The sequence below is a fragment of the Eptatretus burgeri genome, chromosome 1 (assembly GCF_056783735.1).
Source record: "Eptatretus burgeri isolate ZD-2024b chromosome 1, Ebu_testis_v1, whole genome shotgun sequence".
Taxonomy (NCBI): domain Eukaryota; kingdom Metazoa; phylum Chordata; class Myxini; order Myxiniformes; family Myxinidae; genus Eptatretus; species Eptatretus burgeri.
The window spans coordinates 110,612,563-110,635,730 of NC_140961.1; the positions used below are offsets into that span (position 1 = coordinate 110,612,563).

The 23,168-nt window shown below is 44.1% G+C and overlaps 1 protein-coding gene across 3 annotated transcripts in view; it reads left to right on the forward strand.

Annotated features, from left to right (window-relative positions):
* Nucleotides 1-23,168, forward strand: part of DDB1 (damage specific DNA binding protein 1) — a 162,026-nt gene that overhangs the window by 73,228 nt on the left and 65,630 nt on the right. For all 3 annotated transcript variants that reach the window (XM_085894874.1, XM_085894868.1, XM_085894883.1), the window contains exon 15: nucleotides 15,094-15,201. In XM_085894874.1, coding sequence (XP_085751000.1) covers nucleotides 15,094-15,201 — 108 coding nt within the window. The remainder of the gene's footprint in view (nucleotides 1-15,093; nucleotides 15,202-23,168) is intronic.

Consider the following 23,168-nt stretch of genomic DNA (forward strand, 5'->3'; position numbering starts at 1 on the left):
TCACCCGTGCCTGCACTGCTTCAATAGGGCTGTTCTCAGGTCATCTCCCATCCACACTCATGATTGTGTTTCTCCCTCCCATGCTCACCCCTTCCTTTCAAGGTCGTTGTGTTTTCTCCCCTCTCCCTACACTTCTTGCTGTGTTTGAGCTTCGATGCAGCTTGTCCACCCTTGTGCCCTTCTCCCGCTCTCCCTGTTTTCAGTCTTTCCCTCACTCATTCTTTTTTCTGCAAGCTTTCATGTGTTATGTCCCTCTACTTTGCTGTTGGCATGTTTCCGAAAGGTGGAGGAGCTCTTTGTGAGCCAACGGTCATCCGTATTTGGTGCCCAACTGTCTGTGGACGTCCTGCTACAGTTGGGTTACTCTTTTTTTTTCTTTTTTTTTTTAGGAGGTTTGTGGCAGGATTTGTGCTCCGGCCACCATAAAACACTTCATTCCGTAAAACCCACAAACGAAAAGAAAACTGAAAACCCATTACGTGGGAGTACCTCCTGCGCTGCTGCCCTTAGCAGGTCAGCTCACCGGATGACGGGATTGGGGCAAAGCCTTCGGGACCCACATTCCTTGATGATAGGAGTAAAAGCACGGGGTAAACTTCCTGGGGTAGATTGCAGTGGTCTGTGGCAAAGTGGTGCTGAGGTGCGTCCACCAGACAGTGATCTATTCTTGAGAGGATAATTATCTGAGCTCAAGTGTTTGAACATCGGTATTGCAGCATTCTCTGATGTTTGGAGACAGATAGTGGCGAGATCATGGAGGGTGGTTTCACCTTCTATTGTCTGGTCACTCTGATGGTTATCATGCCCAAGGAGTTTCTGCAGCTGTGTCCAAAAAGCTGACTCCAATGATAATAATTGAGGTAACACTGGTCAACGAGTGCATTGTGAAACTAAGGATTTGTCACTCCTTGGGTGTTGTTTCCCTGGTCTCGGAATATGCTCCGACTGAGGTAAGTTATCTCACCGTGAAGGATGCATTTTATGCCGCACTTGAGTCTGTGGTTGATCAGGCGAGATACTCTTCTTGTCTTGGGGGATTTCAAGGCATCGACTGGCACTGATATGGATGGATATGAGACGTGTAGGTCCCCATGGGTCTGAAACTCTGAACCAGAATCACACCAAGTTCCTTGACTTTGCAAGAAGCCATGGACTTAGGGTGGTTTCATGGTTTCAGCACCCACAGGCTCATCGCTGAAATTGGTGTCCCAATGCTGGTGGTGTCGCAATTGAGATTGACCATGCACTCGCTGATGGTCGCTGGAGGGTGATCCAGAACTGCAGGGTCTGCTGGAGTGCTCAGTTCCTCAATACCGACCACAGGCTTCTTGTAGCAACTCTGAAGTTGCAGCTTAAATCCTGGAGAATGGTACCATCCCAACCTATGCTGGATGTTGACAAGATTAAGGATGAGAGGGTATCTGAGGAGTTTATGAAAATGCTGCGTGGTGATGTGGGGGCTCTGGGTGCTTTGGAGAATCTTGCAGAGATGTGGAGTGCCTTCAAGACCACCGTCCTTGATGTTGCCAGTGGATGTCTTGGAACTCACCGGAGGGTGAAGAAGAATTTTGTCTGTCAATGGACACTGGATACCATTGACCAGAGTTGTAGGACCAGGCTGAATGGCAGAGCTGAGTTGTTCAGGTAGATGAGGCGTAAATCTGTACATTTGCTCAAGGTGGACATGGAGGCATATGTGCGAGGAATCTGTGAGGGGGTAGAGCATCACCTGTGGTCAAGTGATTCTCGTCCTGCTTATAGGGGAATTCGCGCATTGCGTTCCTCTAAGCCAGTACCTCGGTGTACTGCAGTTAGAGCAGAGGGTGGTGGGCTCTTGACAGAGGAGTCCGAAGTGAAGTCCCGCTCGGCCAGTTACTTTGAGCGGCTGTACCAGGCTGACCCACCAGCTGTTGAGTTAGATGTCAGGGGTGTTACTATCCCAATTACTGACCCTCTGATCAACTGTTATCCGCCTTTGTTTGTGAACACATGGGCTGCCTTGAACCGGTGGAAATGGGGTAAACCTCCTGGGATCTGTGGCATCCACACTGAACTTCTCAAGGCTGATGGAAATGCTGTTCTCATGTTGTTGCATGCAGTTCTGTGCTCTGCCTCGGACACAGGCATCATCCCAACTGACAGGCAGAGGGGCCTTGTTGTCGCTCTCAGGAAAGGGAAGGGTTATCGCCAGGACTGCAACAACTACCGAGGGGTGACACTGCTCTCAGTTCCGATCAAGGTCTTTGCTTGGATCATTCTTGATGGGGTTCACAACCATTTGCCTGAGCACCAGCGCCCATAGCAGTCAGGCTTTACACGAAAGAGGTCAATGATTGACCGTGTCCTTGGTCTTTGGGTTCTGACTGAACGCAGATGAGAGTTTCAGCAAGCGCTGCTTGTAGCCTATGTTGATCTCTGCAAAGCGTTCAATTTGGTGAATCAGGATGCCCTCTGGAGGATTCTTGGTCTTCGTGGGTGCCACCAAAACTGATCAATCTGATGTCTTAACTCTACCCCTGTACTGAGAGTGCTGTGAGATGTGGTAATACCATCTTTGACTTATTTCCAGTTGTTGCTTGAGATGTTCAGGAGTGTGTACTGGCCCCCATACTTTTCAGCACTTGTCCGGAATGGATTCTCAGGAGGATGTTGTGGAGATCAAGCTTTAGTGCATTGTTTGGGAATCTCAATATCTTTGACCTTGATTTCGCAGACGATGCAGTCATCTTTGCGGAGACTGGATATCATTTTGGGGCCCCTCGAGGTGCTGAATGAGGAGTCGGCGCTGCTGCGAACACCGGTTAATTCCTGGGTCAAAACTAAGATCCCGGCTTTGAATGACATCTTCGTTCCTGGCTGTTCCTATTTGTGGTGAGGATGTTGAGATCACGTAGTGATTCACTTTCCTTGACAGTGATATTCATGTCTCCACCAGCTGTGAGCCACAGGTCAGTAGATTTCTGGGTCATGCCTGGGGAGTCATGGATTCACTGGACCATGGGGTCTGGCGCTGTTGGTACTTGTGCAGAAAGACGAAAGTCCGAGTCTCCAGGTCCTTGGTGCTTCCAGTGTTGCTCTATGGATTCGAGACTTGGACTTTGACCATGGATTTGAGATGGAGACTCGATTCCTTTGGTACCAAGTCTCTTCAGAGAATCCTTGGCTCTCGCTGGTCGGAGTTTGTGTCCAACGAGTAGTTGCTGAGAGAGACTCAAATGAGATTTGTTACCTGCATTGTCCATGAGCGTCAGTTGCGGCTGTATGGACATGTGGCTTGTTTTCCTGACGCTGATCCTGCTCACCAGATTCTCTCAACGAGGGAGCCTCGTGAATTGAGGAGGCCAATGGGCCGACCACTTGCCTCGTCATTGCAGCAGGTTGATCAGCATTTCAAGGGGAGGGGGATGGCCCAGGCATCTGCCTGGAGGATGGCCAGATGGAGGCCCCTGGAGCTGCTCTGGTGCATGCTCCCATACCTGACCTGACGTGATGTTTCCTTGCTTTCCACTGTCTTGTTTTTGCTCTGTGATAGTCACACGACCTGACGTTCCTGGTGACAAAGTCATGGCCCTTGCTCTCAATTTCAAGCTAGCACTGTGAAATTTGAATATGAAATGTGAAATGTGAAATTTGAGTTTTGAACTTAACATGCAGTTCTGTATCAATTTGAGTCTGTGGAAGAAGTCTCTTTTGAAGATCACCAAGTGACAGTTCTGAAAATTCTTCAGAATCTGAACAATCTGATGACGAGGAAGTAAAGTGGCAAACAGTGTGACCGAGCTGAAGAATCCTTGAAACAAACTGAGACTGCAGAAGGAAAATTTGCAGCATAAGTGGATAGGGCAAAACTAGAAGAATAGTGGGCCGCTCACCTGCCTTTGGTGAGAAGAAAACGTGGTCCATGTACCTCTGCCTCTTACCAAAATATACTAATGAGTCCAAGAGCCTGGAACCCCACAGCTTGTAGGAAAAGGAGAGGTGATGTCACAGCCTCAGCCCAAAGATAAGTACAATCCAATATTACATTGCATTGTGGATGAATGCTATTGATACCATTGGCATTGAAAAGCAGTGAATCAATATATTTTTCTCTTTGGATTATTCCATGACCACCTTTTGGAGGCCAGTTTTTAAATGGTCTGTCCAAGAGATTGTGGCTTTTTGAATACTGAGTCATGGCTCGTGGGAGTGCTATGACCCACAACGGTTCAGGACGCAACATAACATAGCATAAAAGAAACATCAGAAGGAGAAGAGGGAAATGCCAACAGCAGGGCAGAGGGAGAAAATAGACAGAGATGGACAAACAAGGGATGTGGGTCATAATGAGGTTTAGGGGAGAAAGCCAGGGGTGGACAAGATTGATGCAGAAGCCAAATTTTTTTGGTGGGTTGGGGATTGTTTTATTGGATGTAGAAAAGATCATGGTTTTGGATGTGGGGGGGGGGGTGATTTGAGATGGTGGTGAACAGCTGTCTTGAAGACTTGGAGGGAAGAATGCGATTGATGAGACTGTGGAAGTTGGTTCCACAGGCACGACAAAAGAGGAACAAATGAGTGGAGGTAAGCAGTGGTTCTGTATTTTGGGAGTTTCACGAGGAGAGAGTTGCTGGTGCACTGCTTGCATTCTTCAGATACCTCGGGGGATGGGGGGGTACTAAGCATGGGAAGGGCAGAGGATGCAAAACGAGAAAGGAGGCAGAAGAAAACAAAGTACCGACCTGTCGGCGTGAAGTGATCAGCCCATATACTCAGCTTCATCCCAAGAAATTCCAATTATCTTGAAAACTTTGGTTTCCACGGCATCAAGCTGAATTAGGCGTGAGGGAGGGGTGCCTGCCTAAAAGAGAGAGCAGTATTCCATCAGGCTTCGGATGAAAGCTTTGCAGGTGGATATGAGTTCAGGTGTGCCCAGGAAGGACTTTGCACGATGGAGGATGCCCATTGAGCATCTGACTTTGAAGGGTAACTTTGAAATTTGGCTAGCCCAAGATAGATCATGGCTGAGAGTGGGACCCAAGAGTTTGAGTGACTGAACCTCCTCAAAAGGATTGTTGAGAAAGTAGATGGTGTGTGTGTGTGTGTGTGTGTGTGTGTGTGTGTGTGTGTGTGTGTGTGTGTGTGTGTGTGTGTGTGTGTGTGTGTGTGTGTGTGTGTGTGTGTGTGTGTGTGTGTGTGTGTGACTATGAGGGTTGAAGAAGTCAGTAATCAAAGAGTGGAGTTGGCCATTGATTCCATCGGCAGACGGTTGGAGAGCAAGGCAGGGTACCAAACTGTATTGAAAGCTCAATATGTGTCCAGAGAGATTCCCCTGCTCTCATGTCTGTTATTGAGGGCCTCCATCTATTGTTGGGAGAGTAGAAGCAGCATGGCCAAGTTTGAGTGACCTGATCTGAATCCAAATTGATGATCTGAGATGTGGTCGTTGGAGAAAAGGAATGATTTAATGTCAACTGCGATGATGGATTCCATGGACATCCTGATTATTGGAAGTAGGCTAGTTAGTCGGTAGTTAAGTGTTCTCCGATTTTATTTTTTTTTTTTTGCACTTTCTTATGTAATGCTGTGATGTTAGCTGATTTCCAAGCAGATGCAAGATGACAAAGGGCAGATGATAGGGTGAAAAGGGGAGAGATGGGAAATGAAAGAGCAGCAGAGCAGGTTTTTTTTTTTTTGATTCGTGAGCTGATGCCATCCGGTCCAGTTACCGAATCGGAGTGTAGGGTTTCCAAAAACTTCTCCACCTTCTCAGGTGCAAAAGAAACAGAGTTCAGGAGCATTTAGGTATGACAGGTAAAGGTGGTTACAGAGAGGGGTTGGGGACACAGAAATTGGAAGTAAACAGAATTGAGGCATTCGACCTCCTCACTAGTGGAGTCCACTGTGGTGCCATTTGAAATGAGGGAAGGGGTGGAGGGGGAGTATACACCAGTGATTAAATTAACAAGGCACCACCATCTTTTAGAGGAGGGAGACAAGTTTGAAAAGTCATTCTTGTAATTGAACAGGTTTTTTTTTGTCTGGCTCTCCGAAGAGTAGAAACGCACTTTTTGTGGAATGATCTGAGATTGCTTTCAGTCGGATTTTCCTTCTCGGAAGAGAAAGCAAGTTGTTATAAGGCAACTGCCTCACCACAGGATTCAGAGTACCAATGGTGGGATGAAGGGTAAGATAACAGAAGACGAGGTGGGATTAATCTGTCCTTAAGAGGGAGCAGATTTCTGTGGAAGAATTCCCAGGCTGAATTAATATCAAGGGTGGTAGATATAGGAGACTAGTCCTGAAGGGTGATGGCTGTTTGCAGTCCCTGCAAGTTTGCCTAAGAGAACTGACATACTCGCTGACGCTGAGGCTGTTCTCTGAGGCGGGAACGTCTGGAGTTTCAAAGCCAAATCGTAAGGTTTGGGGGTTTCAAAAACTGTACCTCTGCTTGGGGCTGATCTCAGATGATTGACTGTGTATTGATATCGAGAATTTTCCAGGGATTTGATTTCTTTGCAGTCTTTAGTTGGTTACCAGTTTTGGTCCAATTTATAGTTTTGTGAAAGAATGACAGCGATTGTGTTTCTTGCCCCCTTGCCTACCCTACCAATCACCCTCTCTTCACTTATAAAAAAGAAAATTCTGATTTTTCCATCACCGACCAGTCAATGGTCCTATTCTTTTGGTGTACTTTTATCTGTGGCAACAATTAGTACTGTAATCTGTTTTGTTTTTGTTTTGTTTTTTTTCTTCCATCTTAATTTTAAAAAATCATTTTCACTCTCATTTTGTGAATCGACATCATATTTGTATTCTTGAGAAACAAGTCTTATTGTGGACTCAAATTCCATTGTCAACAACATTATTTTTTTTATTTTTTAGTTATTTAACCCATGAAAACGGCATTTTGTTGTCCCTCGAGAGCAACGCATTGATTCTACCCCAATGCAATAAGCCTGAAATTACATCACAAATTCGTTTTTTTCTTTCTTTCTTTCTGGTTACTTCAGCCACTGAAGAGTTTATGTTTTCACCCCTGTCTGTTTGTTTGTAGGTGAGCAAGATGTCTCAATTTGTTGGACAGGTTGGCCGTGTGACTGACGAATTGATTCGACTTTGGTGAAGATCTGCATCCGGATCTGGATACTGTAATTTTAAAGTAATTCTTCACCATTAAGAGACGGGGCCAAAAATGATAAATATCACGGTATCTCAGACTTGTGGACGGATTCGGCCAAAACTCGTTGGACAGATTCAGTATGTGACCGGAAGAACTGATTCGATTTTGATGATCCGGATACAAGAAGTTTTTATTTTTTTCATTGATTCTTCACTATTAAGAGCCTGGGCCAAAACCGATATGTAGCATATTTCAAAAAAATTTGTGGATGAGTTGGGTAGGTGACGAGAACAAGCCGATTAGATTTTGGTTCAGGTCTGGATTAAGATCTGCCCTATCTGTGGAATACAAAACGTAAACTGTTCAGCCTGACAGAGGTATGTGCTCCTCATAATATGATAACCATAACATAATAATAACATCATAACATAACATAACAACAAACATAACATCATAACATAATAATAAGATAAACAATCATAGACCGGCAGCCCAGAGGGTTTTGATCATACGAACGAGGTACCGATATCTGAGTACAGGGGGTTTTAGGGAGTTACCTGACATATGCAGATATGGATTTCTGCCGGGCACCACCTGCTGCGTGTGGCCCCTGGGGACCCTCAAAGTGGCCCTTAAAATGGGCTAGATCAAACATCAGAGGTACCAGTTAAAACCAGGTTTAAGTGAACAAGTACATCCCCCAGAGTGTAGAATGGCCCATACAAGAAACTTTGTCCGCTGCATAAGGGTCGCCACAAGCCCAAAAAGGGTCCAAAAATTTGGGCTGGATCAAACATTGAGGTACCACTTAAAACCAGGTTTAAATGAATAAGTACATCCCCCAGAGTGTAGAATGGCCCATGTTAGAAACATTGTCCGCTGCATAAGGGTCGCCAGAAGCCCCTTAAGTTGGCCCTTTCGAAGAATTTGAGCGAGATCAAACATTGGAGGTACCAGATAAAACCAGGTTTTAATGAACAAGTACATCCCCGAGAGTGTAGAATGGCGCATGCAAGAAACATTGTCCGCTGCATAAGGGTCGCCAGAAGCCCAAAAATGGTCCAAAAATTTGGGCTAGATCAAACATTGGAGGTACCACTTAAAACCAGGTTTAAATGAACAAGTACATCCCCCAGAGTGTAGAATGGCCCATGCAAGAAACTTTGTCCACTGCATAAGGGTCGCCAGAAGCCCCTTAAGTTGGCCCTTTCGAAGAATTTGAGCTGTATCAAACATTGGAGGTACCAGATAAAACCTAATTTAAATGAACTAGGACATAACCCAGAGTGTAGAATGACCTATGCAAGACGCTGCATCAGGACCAACAGAAGCCCCTGAAGTTGGCCCTTTCGAAGAATTTGAGTGAGATCAAACATAAGGTTTAAATGAAAGAGTATTTCACCGGGTATAGAATGACTCTGCCACCCCTCTCCCCAATAATGAATGAGGCGCCTAAAATTCCAAAATATTTTGCAATTTCTTCTTGTTTTGGCGTATCGGACGGCCGCGACCTCTTAGCTCATGCCCTAACCCCCCCCCTCCCCAGTAGCCTCGAGTCACATGCATGCATGTAGCGCACATACACTTATCTACCTGTGTGAGGCTAGCGGGAGCGTCCACGTCGAGCAGCCGGGACACGAAGCGACTTTCGCTTTTTGGGTCACTCACACACTGGCAGCTGACAGCAACAGTAGCATGAGTACAGGTCATCTGAGAGTATTTTTCTTCATCCATTGTTCTTCATCCAGGGGGGGGGGGCGTAGGGGTTTGTGTGGGGGGGGGCGGGGTGTGGACACCGTACATTCACGTCAGTCGCTTTTAACATCCACACATGAACATTTGGTGGGTGGGTTAGGGTGGGTGTGGGTGTGTGGGTTTGGTGTGTGTGGGGGGTGGTGTGTGGTGTAGACACCGTACATTCACGTCAGTCCCTTTTAACATCCACACATGAACACTATGGGTGTGTGTGGGGGGTAGGGTGAGGTGAGGTGTGGTTAGGTGTGGTGTGGACACCGTACAAACTGTTGGGTAGAAACAGACCAATCCTACTCCTCGATCAATTCATCACCCTGTCAGAATGCGTTTCAAACGTCAGAATCGACCATTTTCATTGCTAATGCAAGCTGTCTCCTGTGAGTCAGAACTAGAAACGGACTATAGTCCCATGGCTGGCGTGAAGACTCGCTATGCCTGCGTGCTATGAGATTCAGGTCATCCACTGTTATCTCGACTGGAATGTACGAGATGCTTGATGTTTTTTTTATACTTTATATTTCTTCCAGAGGGCATGTGCAGATCTGACAAGAATGGATCATGATAATTTCGATGTTGTACCACTCCAGGTATGTCCCAAGATGCATGCCACTCAGTTGGTTCACTTGTATGAATTAATCGATCCAATTAACCCAGGCAGAGTTGTAATAGACATATAAGGCATTGAAATATTGTAGTCTACACGTACATCCTTCACATCAGAAATGTTTGCTCTGCTCAGGCCTTATGTTTTCATTCTGCTTCAGATAACAGACAGGCCTACCCCGGGCAGTGATGGCAACCATGTTAGTCATGAAGCATCTCATCAGGTCTGTATCATTTGCAAGTCAAAAAGCCAAGGTGACCCACTGAAAGTGTTCAATACCGTCACTGAATCATGTGATCCCTTCTCATCACCGGCATCAACGTCAGCCTGCCTCTTGAACATCGCTACGGGTAAAGCAGCAGCTCAAGAAACTCGAGTATTTGACAGGGAGCCTTGTTGCCGGTCGGAAACTTTGTGAGAAGTTCCAAGAGGAGTGTGCAATGGATGAGGAAAGATTCATGAAGCCCATCCAAAGAAGAAAGGTGTCGAATTTCGCGCACAAAAACTCAAAGAAGAAGCGTCCCTCTGCGAAGAGAAAACCGGCAGCTGAGAATCTTAGAGATGTTTTCATTCGCTTATTGGTAATCATTTCGGAGAGGAAACCTTCAATCTTAGACATGTCATGACTTTCCCAATTACAGAGTACCCACTGTCTATCACACACTCAGATGGATCAGGGCTCAATACAGACAAGAGCAAGCTGAAGAGGAAGCTGGAGGCACTACAGGATGGGTTCACGGAAAGACCACTGCCGCCCATCGATGTGACCTTGATCGACGGTGGACTCTTGATCCACTCCTTCGTATCTGCCATTGGGAACATCACATCATACGGAAACCTGGCCAGGAAGCTCCTGGCCGATGTTTGCGCCAACCGTGAGAACGAGGTTCACATATTGTTTGACACTTATCGCCCTATGTCCCTGAAAGAGAGTGAGAGAAAATTACGTGGAGCCGACGATCGTCCATTCATCATCATTGGTCCCCAACAAGCACCCAAGCAGAGCTGCCAGAAGTTGTTACAAAATGGGATCTTCAAGGATCAGTTAGCAACGTTTCTTCTCAAAGAATGGCAAGAAAGTTACTTCGGCAAATCCTTGCGAAGAAAACGCTGATTGTGTCCCATGGAGTTAACTGTGCTCGTCTCAGCTTCAGTGAACTCGATTCCAAGATGAACGTTGAACATCCAGCCCATCTCCAGGGCAGTCACGAGGAGGCCGACACCCTCCTTGCATTCCATGTCTCCAATGCGACTGGAAATGCTGTGATCAGAGCATCCGATATTGATGTTTTGGTGATTCTGCTTGGAATGTTAGGAAGGCATCTGACAAGTCGTACATCATACAATCGGATTATCATGGACTGTGGGTCGGGGAATGGCCGTCGACATATTGATGTCAGCAGCATTGCCATTGACTTGGAGGCGAAGCAGAAGGGGCTCGCAGCAGCCATGCCAGGTTTTCACGCATGTACCGGTTGCGACTTCACCACAGCATTCTACAGAAAAGGTGAAGTGAAGCCACTATAAGTTCTCGAGAAAGACACAGAAGGAACACTCGTCCAGTTCTTCAGCAGTTTGGCTTCTGAAGAGGAACCAAACCAGAGGAAAGCAGAAGAGTTTGTTTGCTCCTTGTATGGCATGAAGGGTGACGTGAAGGATGTCAATGAGGCCAGATATTCAAAACTGCGTCAGATGACTGGAAAAATGAATCAGGTATAACTGGAGCCATGTTTTTTTTAACTTTTTTTTCAATAGATTGACTAGATACAAAAAAGGCCTTAAATCGATAAAGTAGGCCTACCAGTTAACACTTTCTACAAATAGTCACAGCTGACTTTAATGAGGTGACTTTAATAAAAACATATCTTTTATCGTCTATCTTTTATTTTCAGGAAAACCCCATGGCCAATGTCAAGAAGGTTGACTGCGCACTTCTTCCACCTTGCGCGGACTCTTAACCATAAGACTCGACGGGCGCACTTCATTACCATCGTGTGGGGCAATGCTGACTCGGCACATCCAGGACAAGGTTTGGATCCTCTGAACTACGGTTGGAAAGAAAAGTATGGATACTATGCTCCTGACTGGTTCTCCGGACCTGCCGTGCCAAATTATTTTCTTGAGGAAGAGGAAGTGGAGGATGAGAGTTCCGTGGATCCTGAAAGTGACCAGCCAGATCTTGCCACCGAGTTTGACGACACTGATTATTCAAGTTCCGAACTATCTTGGAGTGATGACTCAAAGAGTGAAACAGAGATATGAGCATCCTGTGTTTAATGGTGGTATTGGTCATGGTGGTATTGTCCGTGAACTTTGGCTCAAATGAAAGAGCTTATTTAGCCTTGAGTTGAGTTTTAAAACCTTGTCTCAAGTTAAAGATGCAGAGTCGGAATGTGAAATCTAACCATGGTCTAATTGTACCTTAACCAGATGTCTCCTGTCCTGGTATGAGTCCGTCGATTTGTCTTCAAGCCATGTAGGTACAAGAACAAGTAGCTCAGTAGTGCCCACTTCCCATTCCTGGTTCTGCACCTTTTGAGCTTCTCTGAAAGATGCAGCAGTTCCAATTTTCTTGTCTTTTCACCCAGTCTTCTAACTTTGTCTTAAAGTAGATCCACCAAAGAAAATCCTTTTGTAATAATAACAATAATAATGTGATTTCTTATATAGCGCACTACACATGTGTCTCAGCGCACTTTACATCATCATCATCATTACCCCTGGCAGGACCTGTTCATTCCCAATACCATCTCAGCCCCTCAAGGGTGCATTCAGCCCTGCTGCCGATTTCAGCACTGGTGCTGAGCATTCATTACATCGAGATACTTTCACTGTCTCTGGGTGGGGAGAGGCAGTGTGAAGTAAAGTCCCTTGCCCAAGGACACACCTCCGCTTATTTTCGAGTTACAAAGCGAAAACCCTGATTGACACCGCTGGGATTTGAACCCGGACCTCTGGATTGTGGGTCAACCAACTAATCCACCATGCTACGAGGCTTTTGTGGTACTCGTCTGGCTCCCTAGCATACATAAAGGTTAACCTTTTGCATGTGCATTTTTATTACAATAAAGAATACAATAAAAAATTACCCCCGTGTGGGGGTGACGGTCATCTCTATAATACCACAAGTTCTCAAGGTTCAGTTCAGGTTACCGTGAAACAGTCCAAACTAACCGTTTCGATTGAAATAGTTCACAGAGATGCACTCGGATAATACTACTAATGACATAATAAATATGTATTGTTTATTTAGTACCCGGATTAACACATCAGAATCACCAGTAAGTGCAATACGTGGTTTTCCGGTCCGTCCACTCTCTGGGGACATTTCACTTCCGGTTGTAGAAAAAAAAACGAAAAAATAGGCTTAGCTCTCTGAGATTATGACAATCCTGTAGATTTTTCTTCACTGATTATAATGCAACTTTCAGAATGAAAATTGATCAAGTATTTATAGAGATATTGAGGTTTGAAAAATCGTAAGAGCCAGCAAATTCATTAATTATTAATTCCACAGAAGTTTCGTGACACTGCACAAAGTAACATGTTAGGTATGAAAAAAACATTTTTTATGCCAGATTCATTAATTGTTAATTCATTAATTGTGGAATGTACTCATTGATATATTAATCAGAAAGCCCGAAGCATGCAGCATAATTTATCACTTATCCCCTCATCCGGGATCCGTGGCGTCTCCCCACAGCCTGCAGCCCTATGTCCGCCGGTGATTATGTTAGATATCGGCATGATCGAGAGGAGCCTGCGAATTATCCCTGCTGATGCACTGAATTGATGTAATCGTTCGGCGAGAATATTCGTTGTCAAGATGTTGCGTGATTAAATCACCAATACAGTCACTCGAATTTATACCGCCGACATACTTCTTAACAATCACCTTCACTCCAGAAACCACAGTCAATCTGAACCACGCTGCCACTGCTCAGACACCATGACCGGACTACTGCGCAGTTCTACTACGCAGTTTGGTTAAAGATGACTCGGCATTTTGGCGCACGCGCACGAAATGATATTTTGAAAATAAATGCCGCCGTTTACATTTCGGGTTTTGAAACTTTTGCACCTTCGGTGGAAAATGTATAAATATAAAAGGCTAAAAATGTGTTTTATATTTATATTTCTTTTTTCCTTCCTTCCTTCTTTGCGAATCGCATCGGCGTTTTTGGCCATCTTCCAGATCATGTGACGATCAAACGGGAAGGAAATTCAAAAATCTGTCCGGTCAGATACAAGATAATATTTTTTACTCTCATAATCAATAAACAGTTGCCGAATATCTTGTAGAATGGCAGACTAGATAGGTTTTGAAAATGGCGATTTTTATAACTTACGTGACCTCGTGACCTCGTCCCTGACCTTGAACCCGGACAAAAGTTATATCGTTGTGCAACACTCATCGACCTCTATCCACATACTAAGTTTCATCAAGATCGGAAAGAAAAATTGTTGACGTACAGACGGACATTTGGTCCGGCTTTATGAGGTCATCAAGGTAGAGATGACCTAAAAAGGTAGGGGTTTTGTCATTTTTACCAACCTAGAATACAGTTCAGGGCCTTTACATTTGACCTCCACATAGTCTCCGAAAGGCCAACATTTGGGGTGTCTGGTTGGGCCAACGCAGTGGACAATTTGTGTGACATGCGGCATTCTTTACTCGGTGGAGCGTACTTGTTCATTTAAACCTGGTTTTAAGTGGTCCCGCCAATGTTTGATCTTTCTCAAGTTCTTCGAAAGGGCCAACTTAAGGGGTTTCTGGTAGGGTCAATGCAGCAGACTCAGTTTCTTGCATGGGTCATTCTCCACTCTGGGTTATGTCCTAGTTCATTTAAACTAGGTTTTATCTGGTACCTCCAATGTTTGATATAGCTCAAATTCTTCGAAAGGGCCAACTTAAGGGGCTTCTGGCGACCCTTATGCAGCGGACAAAGTTTCTTGCATGGGCCATTCTACACTCTGGGGGATGTTCTTGTTCATTTAAACCTGGTTTTATCTGGTACCTCCAATGTTTGATCCAGCTCAAATTCTTCAAAAGGGGCTTCTGCCGACCCTTATGCACTGGACAAACTTTCTTGCATGGGCCATTCTACACTCTGGGGGATGTACTTGTTCATTTAAACCTGGTTTTAACTGGTACCTCCAATGTTTGATCGAGCCCAAATGTTTGGACCCTTTTTGGGCTTCTGGCGACCCTTATGCAGCGGACAATTTTTCTTGCATGGTCCATTCTACACTCTGGGGGATGTACTTGTTCATTTAAACCTGGTTTTAACTGGTACCTCCAATGTTTGATCGAGCCCATTTTAAGGGCCACTTTGAGGATCCCCAGGGGCCACACGCAGTGGGTGGTGCCTGGCAGAAATCCACATCTGCATTTGCCGGGTTACTCCCTAAAACCCCCTGTACTCAGATATTGGTACCTTGTTCGTATGATCAAAACCCTCTGGGCTGCCGGTATATCAGTTTATCTTTACATCATTATACGTACTCGCAAGTACCTTTCTAATTCCAAATATATTACTTCATAGAAAACCCAACTGTATTTACCATGAAAAGTCAGTTGGATCCATAAACTGATCAAAGGAACATTAATGCAGTGATCATGCATTTCCAGAGATCATCCCTCGCTCCATTCTCATCACCACATTTGAGGGTTCCCCATACTTACTGTGCGCGCTCGGTGATGGTGCCCTTTTCTACTTCACCCTCAACGTTGACACAGGTACGTGTCTTCGTGTTTATCTTGAATATATGTCTGAAAAGTCACTGCATTGATCGTTAAAATTCATTATTACAGCTAATTTATCTTTATCACCCATTGCATTATTGGTTTAAATTCGATATACCACTTGGTGGTAGAAGTCTTAAAATGGTGTTTTTTAAATATGATGTACGTATATGCCTGTTGTCTTAATGGATAAGGTGGTGGGCTTGTGATCCTAGCATCCTGAGTTCAAATCCCCTTTGGCTGTTCCCATCGTGTGCTGCCTTTTTGGCTGCTGGTTGCTTCATTGGTTAGGGACGTGACTATGCCGCTGATGCAGTGCCCCAATTACCAGTATACTGGTGCTCATTTCACTGACCTCAGAAGGATGACAGGCTGAATCAACCCCCTGGTGTTAATTCAGTGCCAATGGGACTCAGTCAGGACCCGCGGAGCCCAAGCCCCTTGGCTGTTGAATTCATACCAGGTGGGGTTGACTCTGCCTGTCATCCTTCCGAGGTTGGCAAAATGAGTGCCAGCTTGCTGGTATCCTGTGTTGGAGTGGTGACCCAACCAGGATTGTGTCCAATAGCCAAAGGAGACTGCTTAGGCAGCACCAACGCTCTGCACAGAGTATGGCCCCAATGGATGGATGGATGGATGGATGGATGCATAATATACGTATGTAAATACACACACGTACATACATACAGGCATTTAGCATATTAACATGATATTCACCAACAAAGCAAACACACATTGGTGTGAACTGTGTGAAGCACAGGCGTTTCCATCATTGCCTGCATTTTTAATTCTCAGGTTTAAAATGAGGGCTGACAAGATAGCTCAAAGATGAGTACACTACCTGTGAGCTGTCTCATCTGAACTTTATTCTCCATCAAACTATGAAATGTCACCCCTTTGTTTCTCATGCCAGGCGTTAAATCCATTAGTGTGCCATCCAACAGAAGGAATTTGAACTGGGTGTCCTGTGCTTTTATTAGTCTACAGTAAACATCCCAAGCTGCGTGTGTCTTTTATCTATTGTGTCGGCACTTTGGCCAGATTCCAAATCCCTGCCCTGACCTATAACACCCTACGATAGAGTGATCACCTGTCGAAGTTTAGTTCCTTGGAAACAATATTCATGAGTTGTAATGAACACTCCGATGTTGTGTGAAGAGTATGGCATACCTTCACGTTGTTACCTCCGCCACCAAAGATGGATGAATGTTATGTTTTCACCCCTATCTGTCTGTCTCTGTCTGTCTGAACAGGATATCTCAAAGTTATTGATGGATTTGGACCAAATTTGGTTGACAGGTTAGGTGTGTGACGACAAATTGATTAGATGTTGGTGAAGATCCAGATCTGGATCCAGACACTAGAGTTTTTCAAGCGATTCTTCACTATTAAGAGATAGAGCCAGAAACGATATATTTGAAAGTCTACACCCCCTTTCAAAATGTTCACCTTTTGTTGCCTTAAAGCCTGGAATTAAATCAGACTTTTTCCACCTTTATTTACACATTGTAACCCACAACTTACAAGTGAAAAACAAATTCTACAAATTTCAGAATATTAATTATAAATACAAAACTAATTAAAACTGGTAAACCAGTAATCCCGGGCTTCAACCCGTGCATCCGACGTCAAAGGACTTTAATTTGCACTGAGTCTGCAATGGGGTCTCGCTACGGTGTCCCTCATGTTATATCAATGAAGGATTGTAAAGCCGATAGCAATACATGATAAAGAAAGAAAGTTCACATTGAACAAATCGAAGCTGGACAAAGTTTCAAGTCCTGAAAAAAGTCCAATAACTACACATTTGCATATAAATGTAAATGGCCAAATTGTAGGAGGTTAAACGATCTTCCAGAATGTGCAGTCACTATAGCTCTATCTTCTTTCGGTTTCATTTTACATGTCGAAAATGAGTGATTTTAAACTTTGCGGGGCTCTGGGGCCTCACTGGGTCAAATACAGACATCGTATACACATATTTGGAGTCCCCTGTTTATGAACTATCTAAATCTGTCATTAAAATTTTTCAACTCTCATTTGCATATTTGGCATATTTAATGAGGCGAATCGGCATCATTTTAATCATATTAATTATGTAACGAGTTCGACCAAATTAACAACTTAACATTCCCATGGAACGTTGGAAATGTGTGCAAAAGATTGAGGCTGTCGGGTTATCCTTTCTGGAGAAGATGTTTTTAGATTTTGGAGAAAATCCAATATGGCCGTCATACCACGTGACCTACGTCATCAAAATTTTCAAAGTATAAACTTCAGGTGGAGAGTTATTAAATGGATAAGTTTCATTGAATTTCATCCAATCATTGTTTTCATTTAACGACATTTCAAAAATGGGTGATTTTAAACTTGGGGGGGGGGGGCTCTGGGGCCTCACTGGGGTAAAATACAGACATAATGTAAACATATTTGGAGTCCCCTCTTTAAGGCCTATCTAAATCCGTCATTCGATTTTTTTTCAACTTTCATTTGCTTATTTTGCATATTCAATGAGGCGAATCGGCATAATTTTAATCATATAAATTTGGTGACGATTTTGACCAAATTAACAACTTGATATTCACATGGAACATCGCAAATGTGTGCAAAAGCTTGAGGCTGTTGGCTTATGCATTCTGGAGAAGATGTTTATAGGTTTTAGAGAAAATCCAATATGGCCGCCATACCACGTGACCTACGTCATCAAAATTTTCAAAGTATAAACTTCAGGTGGAGAGTTATTAAATGGATAAGTTTCATTGAATTTCATCCAACCATTGTTTTCATTTAACGGCATTTCAAAAATGGGTGATTTTAAACTTTGGGGGGCTCTGGGGCCTCACTGGGGTAAAATACAGACATAATGTAAACATATTTGGAGTCCCCTCTTTAAGGCCTATCTAAATCCGTCATTCGATTTTTTTTCAACTCTCATTTGCTTATTTTGCATATTTAATGAGGCGAATCGGCATAATTTTAAATCATATGAATTATGTAACGATTTCGACCAAATTAACAACTTAACATTCCCATGGAACAATGCAAATGTGTGCAAAAGCTTGAGGCTGTTGGGTTATGCGTTCTGGAGAAGATGTTTTTAGGTTTTAGAGAAAATCCAATATGGCCGCCATACCACGTGACCAACGTCATCAAAATTTTCAATGTATAAACTTCAGGTGGAGAGTTATTACGTGTTTAAGTTTCATTGAATTTCATCCAAGTGTTGTTTTCATTTTATGACATGTCAAAAATGGGTGATTTTCAACTTTGAGGGGTGCTGGGGACTCACTGGGTCAAATACAGACATAGTATAAATATATTGGGAGTCCCCTGTTTATGTGCTATCTAAATTTGTCATTAAATTTTTTCAACTCTCATTAGCATATTTTGCATATTTAATGAGGTGAATCGGCATCATTTTAAATCATATGAATTATGTAACGATTTCGACCAAATTAACAACTTAACATTCCCATGGAACAATGCAAATGTGTGCAAAAGTTTGAGGCTGTCGTGTTATCTGTTCTGGAGAAGAAGATGTTTTTAGGTTTTGTAGAAAATCCAATCTGGCCGCCATACCACGTGACCTACGTCATCAAATATTTCATAGTATAAACTTCAGGTGGAGAGTTATTATGGTGTTAAGTTTCGTTGAATTTCATCCAACAGTTTTCCCTCCAGATCCGCCACAAAATCGGTCAGTAGAACATAAAAACGCCTTTAATAATAATAATACTAACGAATTCAATAGGGCTTCAGCCATTTGGCTTGAAGCCCTAATTAGTTGGATAAGTGTCCCTCCCCCACCCTTCTTATAATAGCAATTGTAAACTAGAACTGCCACTTTATAACTGCTGGCAGTGATGACCGGGTACCCAGTCCGTCCGCCTTTGATACAACATGGGACTTTCTGCAGATGACGGTCGCAAAATTTCGCATTCATCGGGAAAGTGCTTCCAGAAAAAAATATTATTTAAGAATGATACAAACAGAGGCCTGCTTCGATATGGCGTGAGACTGAAGAGCTATGAACCGGGCAGCACAAAGCATTCAATTTTGTTATTACTGGCTTCCAGATTCAAATAATTAAATAATTCTGGCTCCCAAACCGCATGACCGATCAGGTTGAAATTTTAAACTTTTGTTTCGCATGTCACCTGAATTATAAATGTGAAGTTTAGCATATATCGAGGCAGCGGTTCCAGAGTAAACATTAATTAATATTTATCCTTCAATCCAAGACCGCGGCCAAACCATGTGACTTGTGATGTCATAATTTGCACCACGTGTGCAAACACGGTGGTGGATGATAACTGCAAATTTTCACTTCTCCAGGTTAAGCAGTTCCAGAGAAAACATTATTTAATATTTTTCTTAAAACCAACATGGCTGCCAAACCCTGGGCCCAATCCCGTTGAAATTTCAAATTCAGCATGAGTGTTCCACCATAAAGTTGATGTTTCACATTTATTGATGCAGTAGTTCCAGAGTAAACATTAATTAATATTTTTCCTTCAATCCACTATGGCTGCCAAACGTTGCGTCGTACCTCAAAAGAGGGTTAGAAGTTTTTATTCGTCATGGAGAGGCGGTCGTAGTGGTGGAGTTTCATCTGGATCTTTTTAGCCGTTTCAGAGAAAAAAACGTTTAAATATATTGTTTTTCAATCCAAGATGGCTGACGAACCATGTGAACTATGACATCAGAAATTTATATTCTGCTTCCAACTGGGCATTGGAACACGTATGTGAAGTTTCGTGTTAATCGGTAAAGGTGCGTTTTTCTATCCAAGATGGCCGCCAAACCATGTGACGTGTGATGTCATAATTTTTACCATGCGTGCATGCACGATGGTAGATGATAATTACAAATTTTCGATTCGTTAGGTTAAGCGGTTCCAGAAAAAACATTATTTAATATTTTTCTTAAATCCAAGATGGCAGCCAAACCATGTGACTTATCAATTCGAAATTAACAAACTTATATCGCCTTCCTGTCCCGAATATAGTTCTGAAATCTCCCCTTCATTGGACCAGCGCTTCTGGAGAAGAAGATGTTTGAAGGTTTTTGGGTTTTTTCAAGATGGCTGCCAAACCATATGACCGATCAAGAAGAACTTAACAAACTTGAGAAAGGACCTCATGGGGAATATATCTATCAAGTTTTGTGTTAATCTGTCTTGCCCTTCTGGAGAAGAAGGTTTTTAAAATTTATTCATTTTCAATCCAAGATGGCTGCCGAACCTTGTGACCTATGATATCATAAATTTAAATTCTGCTTTCCATCGTCGACCCGAACAAGTGTGTGAAGTTTCCTGTAAATCGGATGTCTATTTTTCTATCCAAGATGGCCGCCAAACCATGTGACATCTGAGGTAAGTAAAAATATTTTACCTTGTATGCAGACATGAGAGAGGAAGGCACTTGCAAATTTTCGCTTCGATGGCTTATGAAATTCCAGAGAAAACATTATTTAATATTTTTCTTAAATCCAACATGGCGGCCAAATCATGTGACCTATCACTTCAAAATTAACAAACTTGCATCGCATACATGTCACGAATAATAGTTCTGAAATCTCGCCTTCATTGGACCAGCGCTTCTGGAGAAGAAGATGTTTGAAGGTTTTAGGGTTTTTTCAAGATGGCCGCCAAACCATGTGACCTGTCAACAAGAAATTAACAAACTTGAGAAAGGACCTCTTGGGGAATGTACCTGTAAAGTTTCGCCTCAATCTGTCCAGCCCTTCTGGAGAAGATTTTTTTAAAAAAACACTAAAAAACAAGATGGCGGCCGAATTACGTCATCGATGATGTCAAGAAAAACATTTTCGTCGGTGATTTTAGGCGTAGATGATGCTCAAAATTTTTCAGATTTTTCCCATACGGCGTTCTACTTGACAAATTTTCACCGGTATATCGCTTCACCTATGATGTCACGAAAAATCACACGTGTTCCCCATAGGGAGCTTCGTAAAATGTATCAAACGAAAAAATTTTCCATTGCACGGTTTCCGAGATACAGATGTCCAAAGTTTATCGCTTTTTTCAAGATGGCGACCGCACCACGTGACCAATGATGTCATAATTATAACGTGATTGTGCTATCAAAAAAGATACATACTATGGTGGAAATTTCGTGTCGATCGGTCTTAGTGTCCCAGAGAAAATGATTTTTAAAGCGAAAAAGGGTGCAAAATGCCGGCGGAAAAAGAAAAAGAATAAATAATAATAAATAAACAGAAGAAAAATAATAGGGTATCCAGTTGATAAACTGGATACCCTAATTAGCTCAGGTGTAACCAATCACGTTCAAAATCGCACACCAAGTTAATTGGCCTCCACTTGTGCTAAATTGTTGCGATTTTGATTATTTGAGAATAAAATCAGCTGTTCCTGTAGGTTTCCTCTGCTGGGTGGTACATTTCACAGCAAAGACTCGACCATGAGCACCAAGGAGGTTCAAAAAGACCTCTGGGATAAAGTTGTGGAAAGGCACAGGTCAGCGGATGTGTATAAAAATCTAGAGCACAGTCAAGACAATCATTAAGAAGTGGAAGGCATATGGTACCACCAAAACCCTGCCGAGGTCAGGCTGTCTCTCCAAACTGGATGACCAAGTTAGGAAGAGACTGATCAGAGAGGCCACCAAGAGGCCACGAGCAAGTTTGAAAAAGCTACAGGTCTTTATGGCAAAGACTGGTCAACTGTGTGCATGTGACAACAATATCCCAAGCACTCCACAAGTCTGACCTGTACGTCGGGTCCGGCGATATATCGATATACCGGTATTGGAATTCTGAACATGCCGGTATTCCAAAAAAAAACGGTATGAAAAAACCAAAAAAAGTTTACATCACCAACAAATCGAAGATAGGTGTTTACCAGCTTGAGATACCGTACACTCGGTATCTAAAGCTTTGATTCACTCGGCGTCTCAGCTAAACATGGATCAGGAACAGTGAAACGTATGATGTCAAGACGTAACAGGAAGTAAGTACAATATGTTTTAACTTTTAATCCTCAGCATCCAAGCACCCACATGAGCAACGTGTTTTTCTTTGCCCTCATGGCTGGTTTTAAAGCAATTGCCAATTGGTTATTATTTGTACTAGTGCGGGCCCGTAGGTGCATGCCCGTAGGTGCATGCCCGTAGGTACGTGCCAGTATGTGCAGCTTCCTTTTCTTCGCTCTCGTAAACGACGACTGAATTGGGGCATTGTTTCAATTAGATCGGACCAACCGGATCATAAATGGCCATAACTTGGGAAACACCTGGGAAACATACTCAGGTCTCCAGCATCAATTGTGACGTCATATCAAACGAAGAAGAATAATTGACGCCCCCTCTCTCTCGCCCCCCTCTCTCTCGCCCCCCTCTTTCTCACGCCCCCCTCTGCCCCCCTCTGGCCCCCCTCTCTGGCCCCCTCTCTGGCCCCCTCTCTGGCCCCCCTCTCTGGCCCCCCTCTCTGGCCCCCCTCTCTGGCCCCCTCTCTGGCCCCCCTCTCTGGCCCCCTCTCTGGCCCCCCTCTCTGGCCCCCATCTCTCGCCCCCTCTCTCGCCCCCCTCTCTCGCCCCCTCTCTCTCTCCCACTCTCTCTCCCACTCTCTCCCCCACTCTCTCCCCTCTCTCTCCCCCTCTCTCTCCCTCTCTCTCCCCATCTCTCTCCCCATCTCTCTCCCCCTCTCTCTCCCACTCTCTCTCCCCTCTCTCGCCCCCTCTCTCGCCCCCTCTCTCGCCCCCTCTCTCGCCCCCTCTCTCGCCCCCTCTCTCGCCCCCCTCTCTCGCCCCCCTCTCTCGCCCCCTCTCTCGCCCCCTCTCTCGCCCCCTCTCTCGCCCCCCTCTCTCGCCCCCTCTCTCGCCCCCCTCTCTCGCCCCCCTCTCTCGCCCCCCTCTCTCGCCCCCTCTCTCGCCCCCTCTCTCGCCCCCTCTCTCGCCCCCTCTCTCGCCCCCCTCTCTCGCC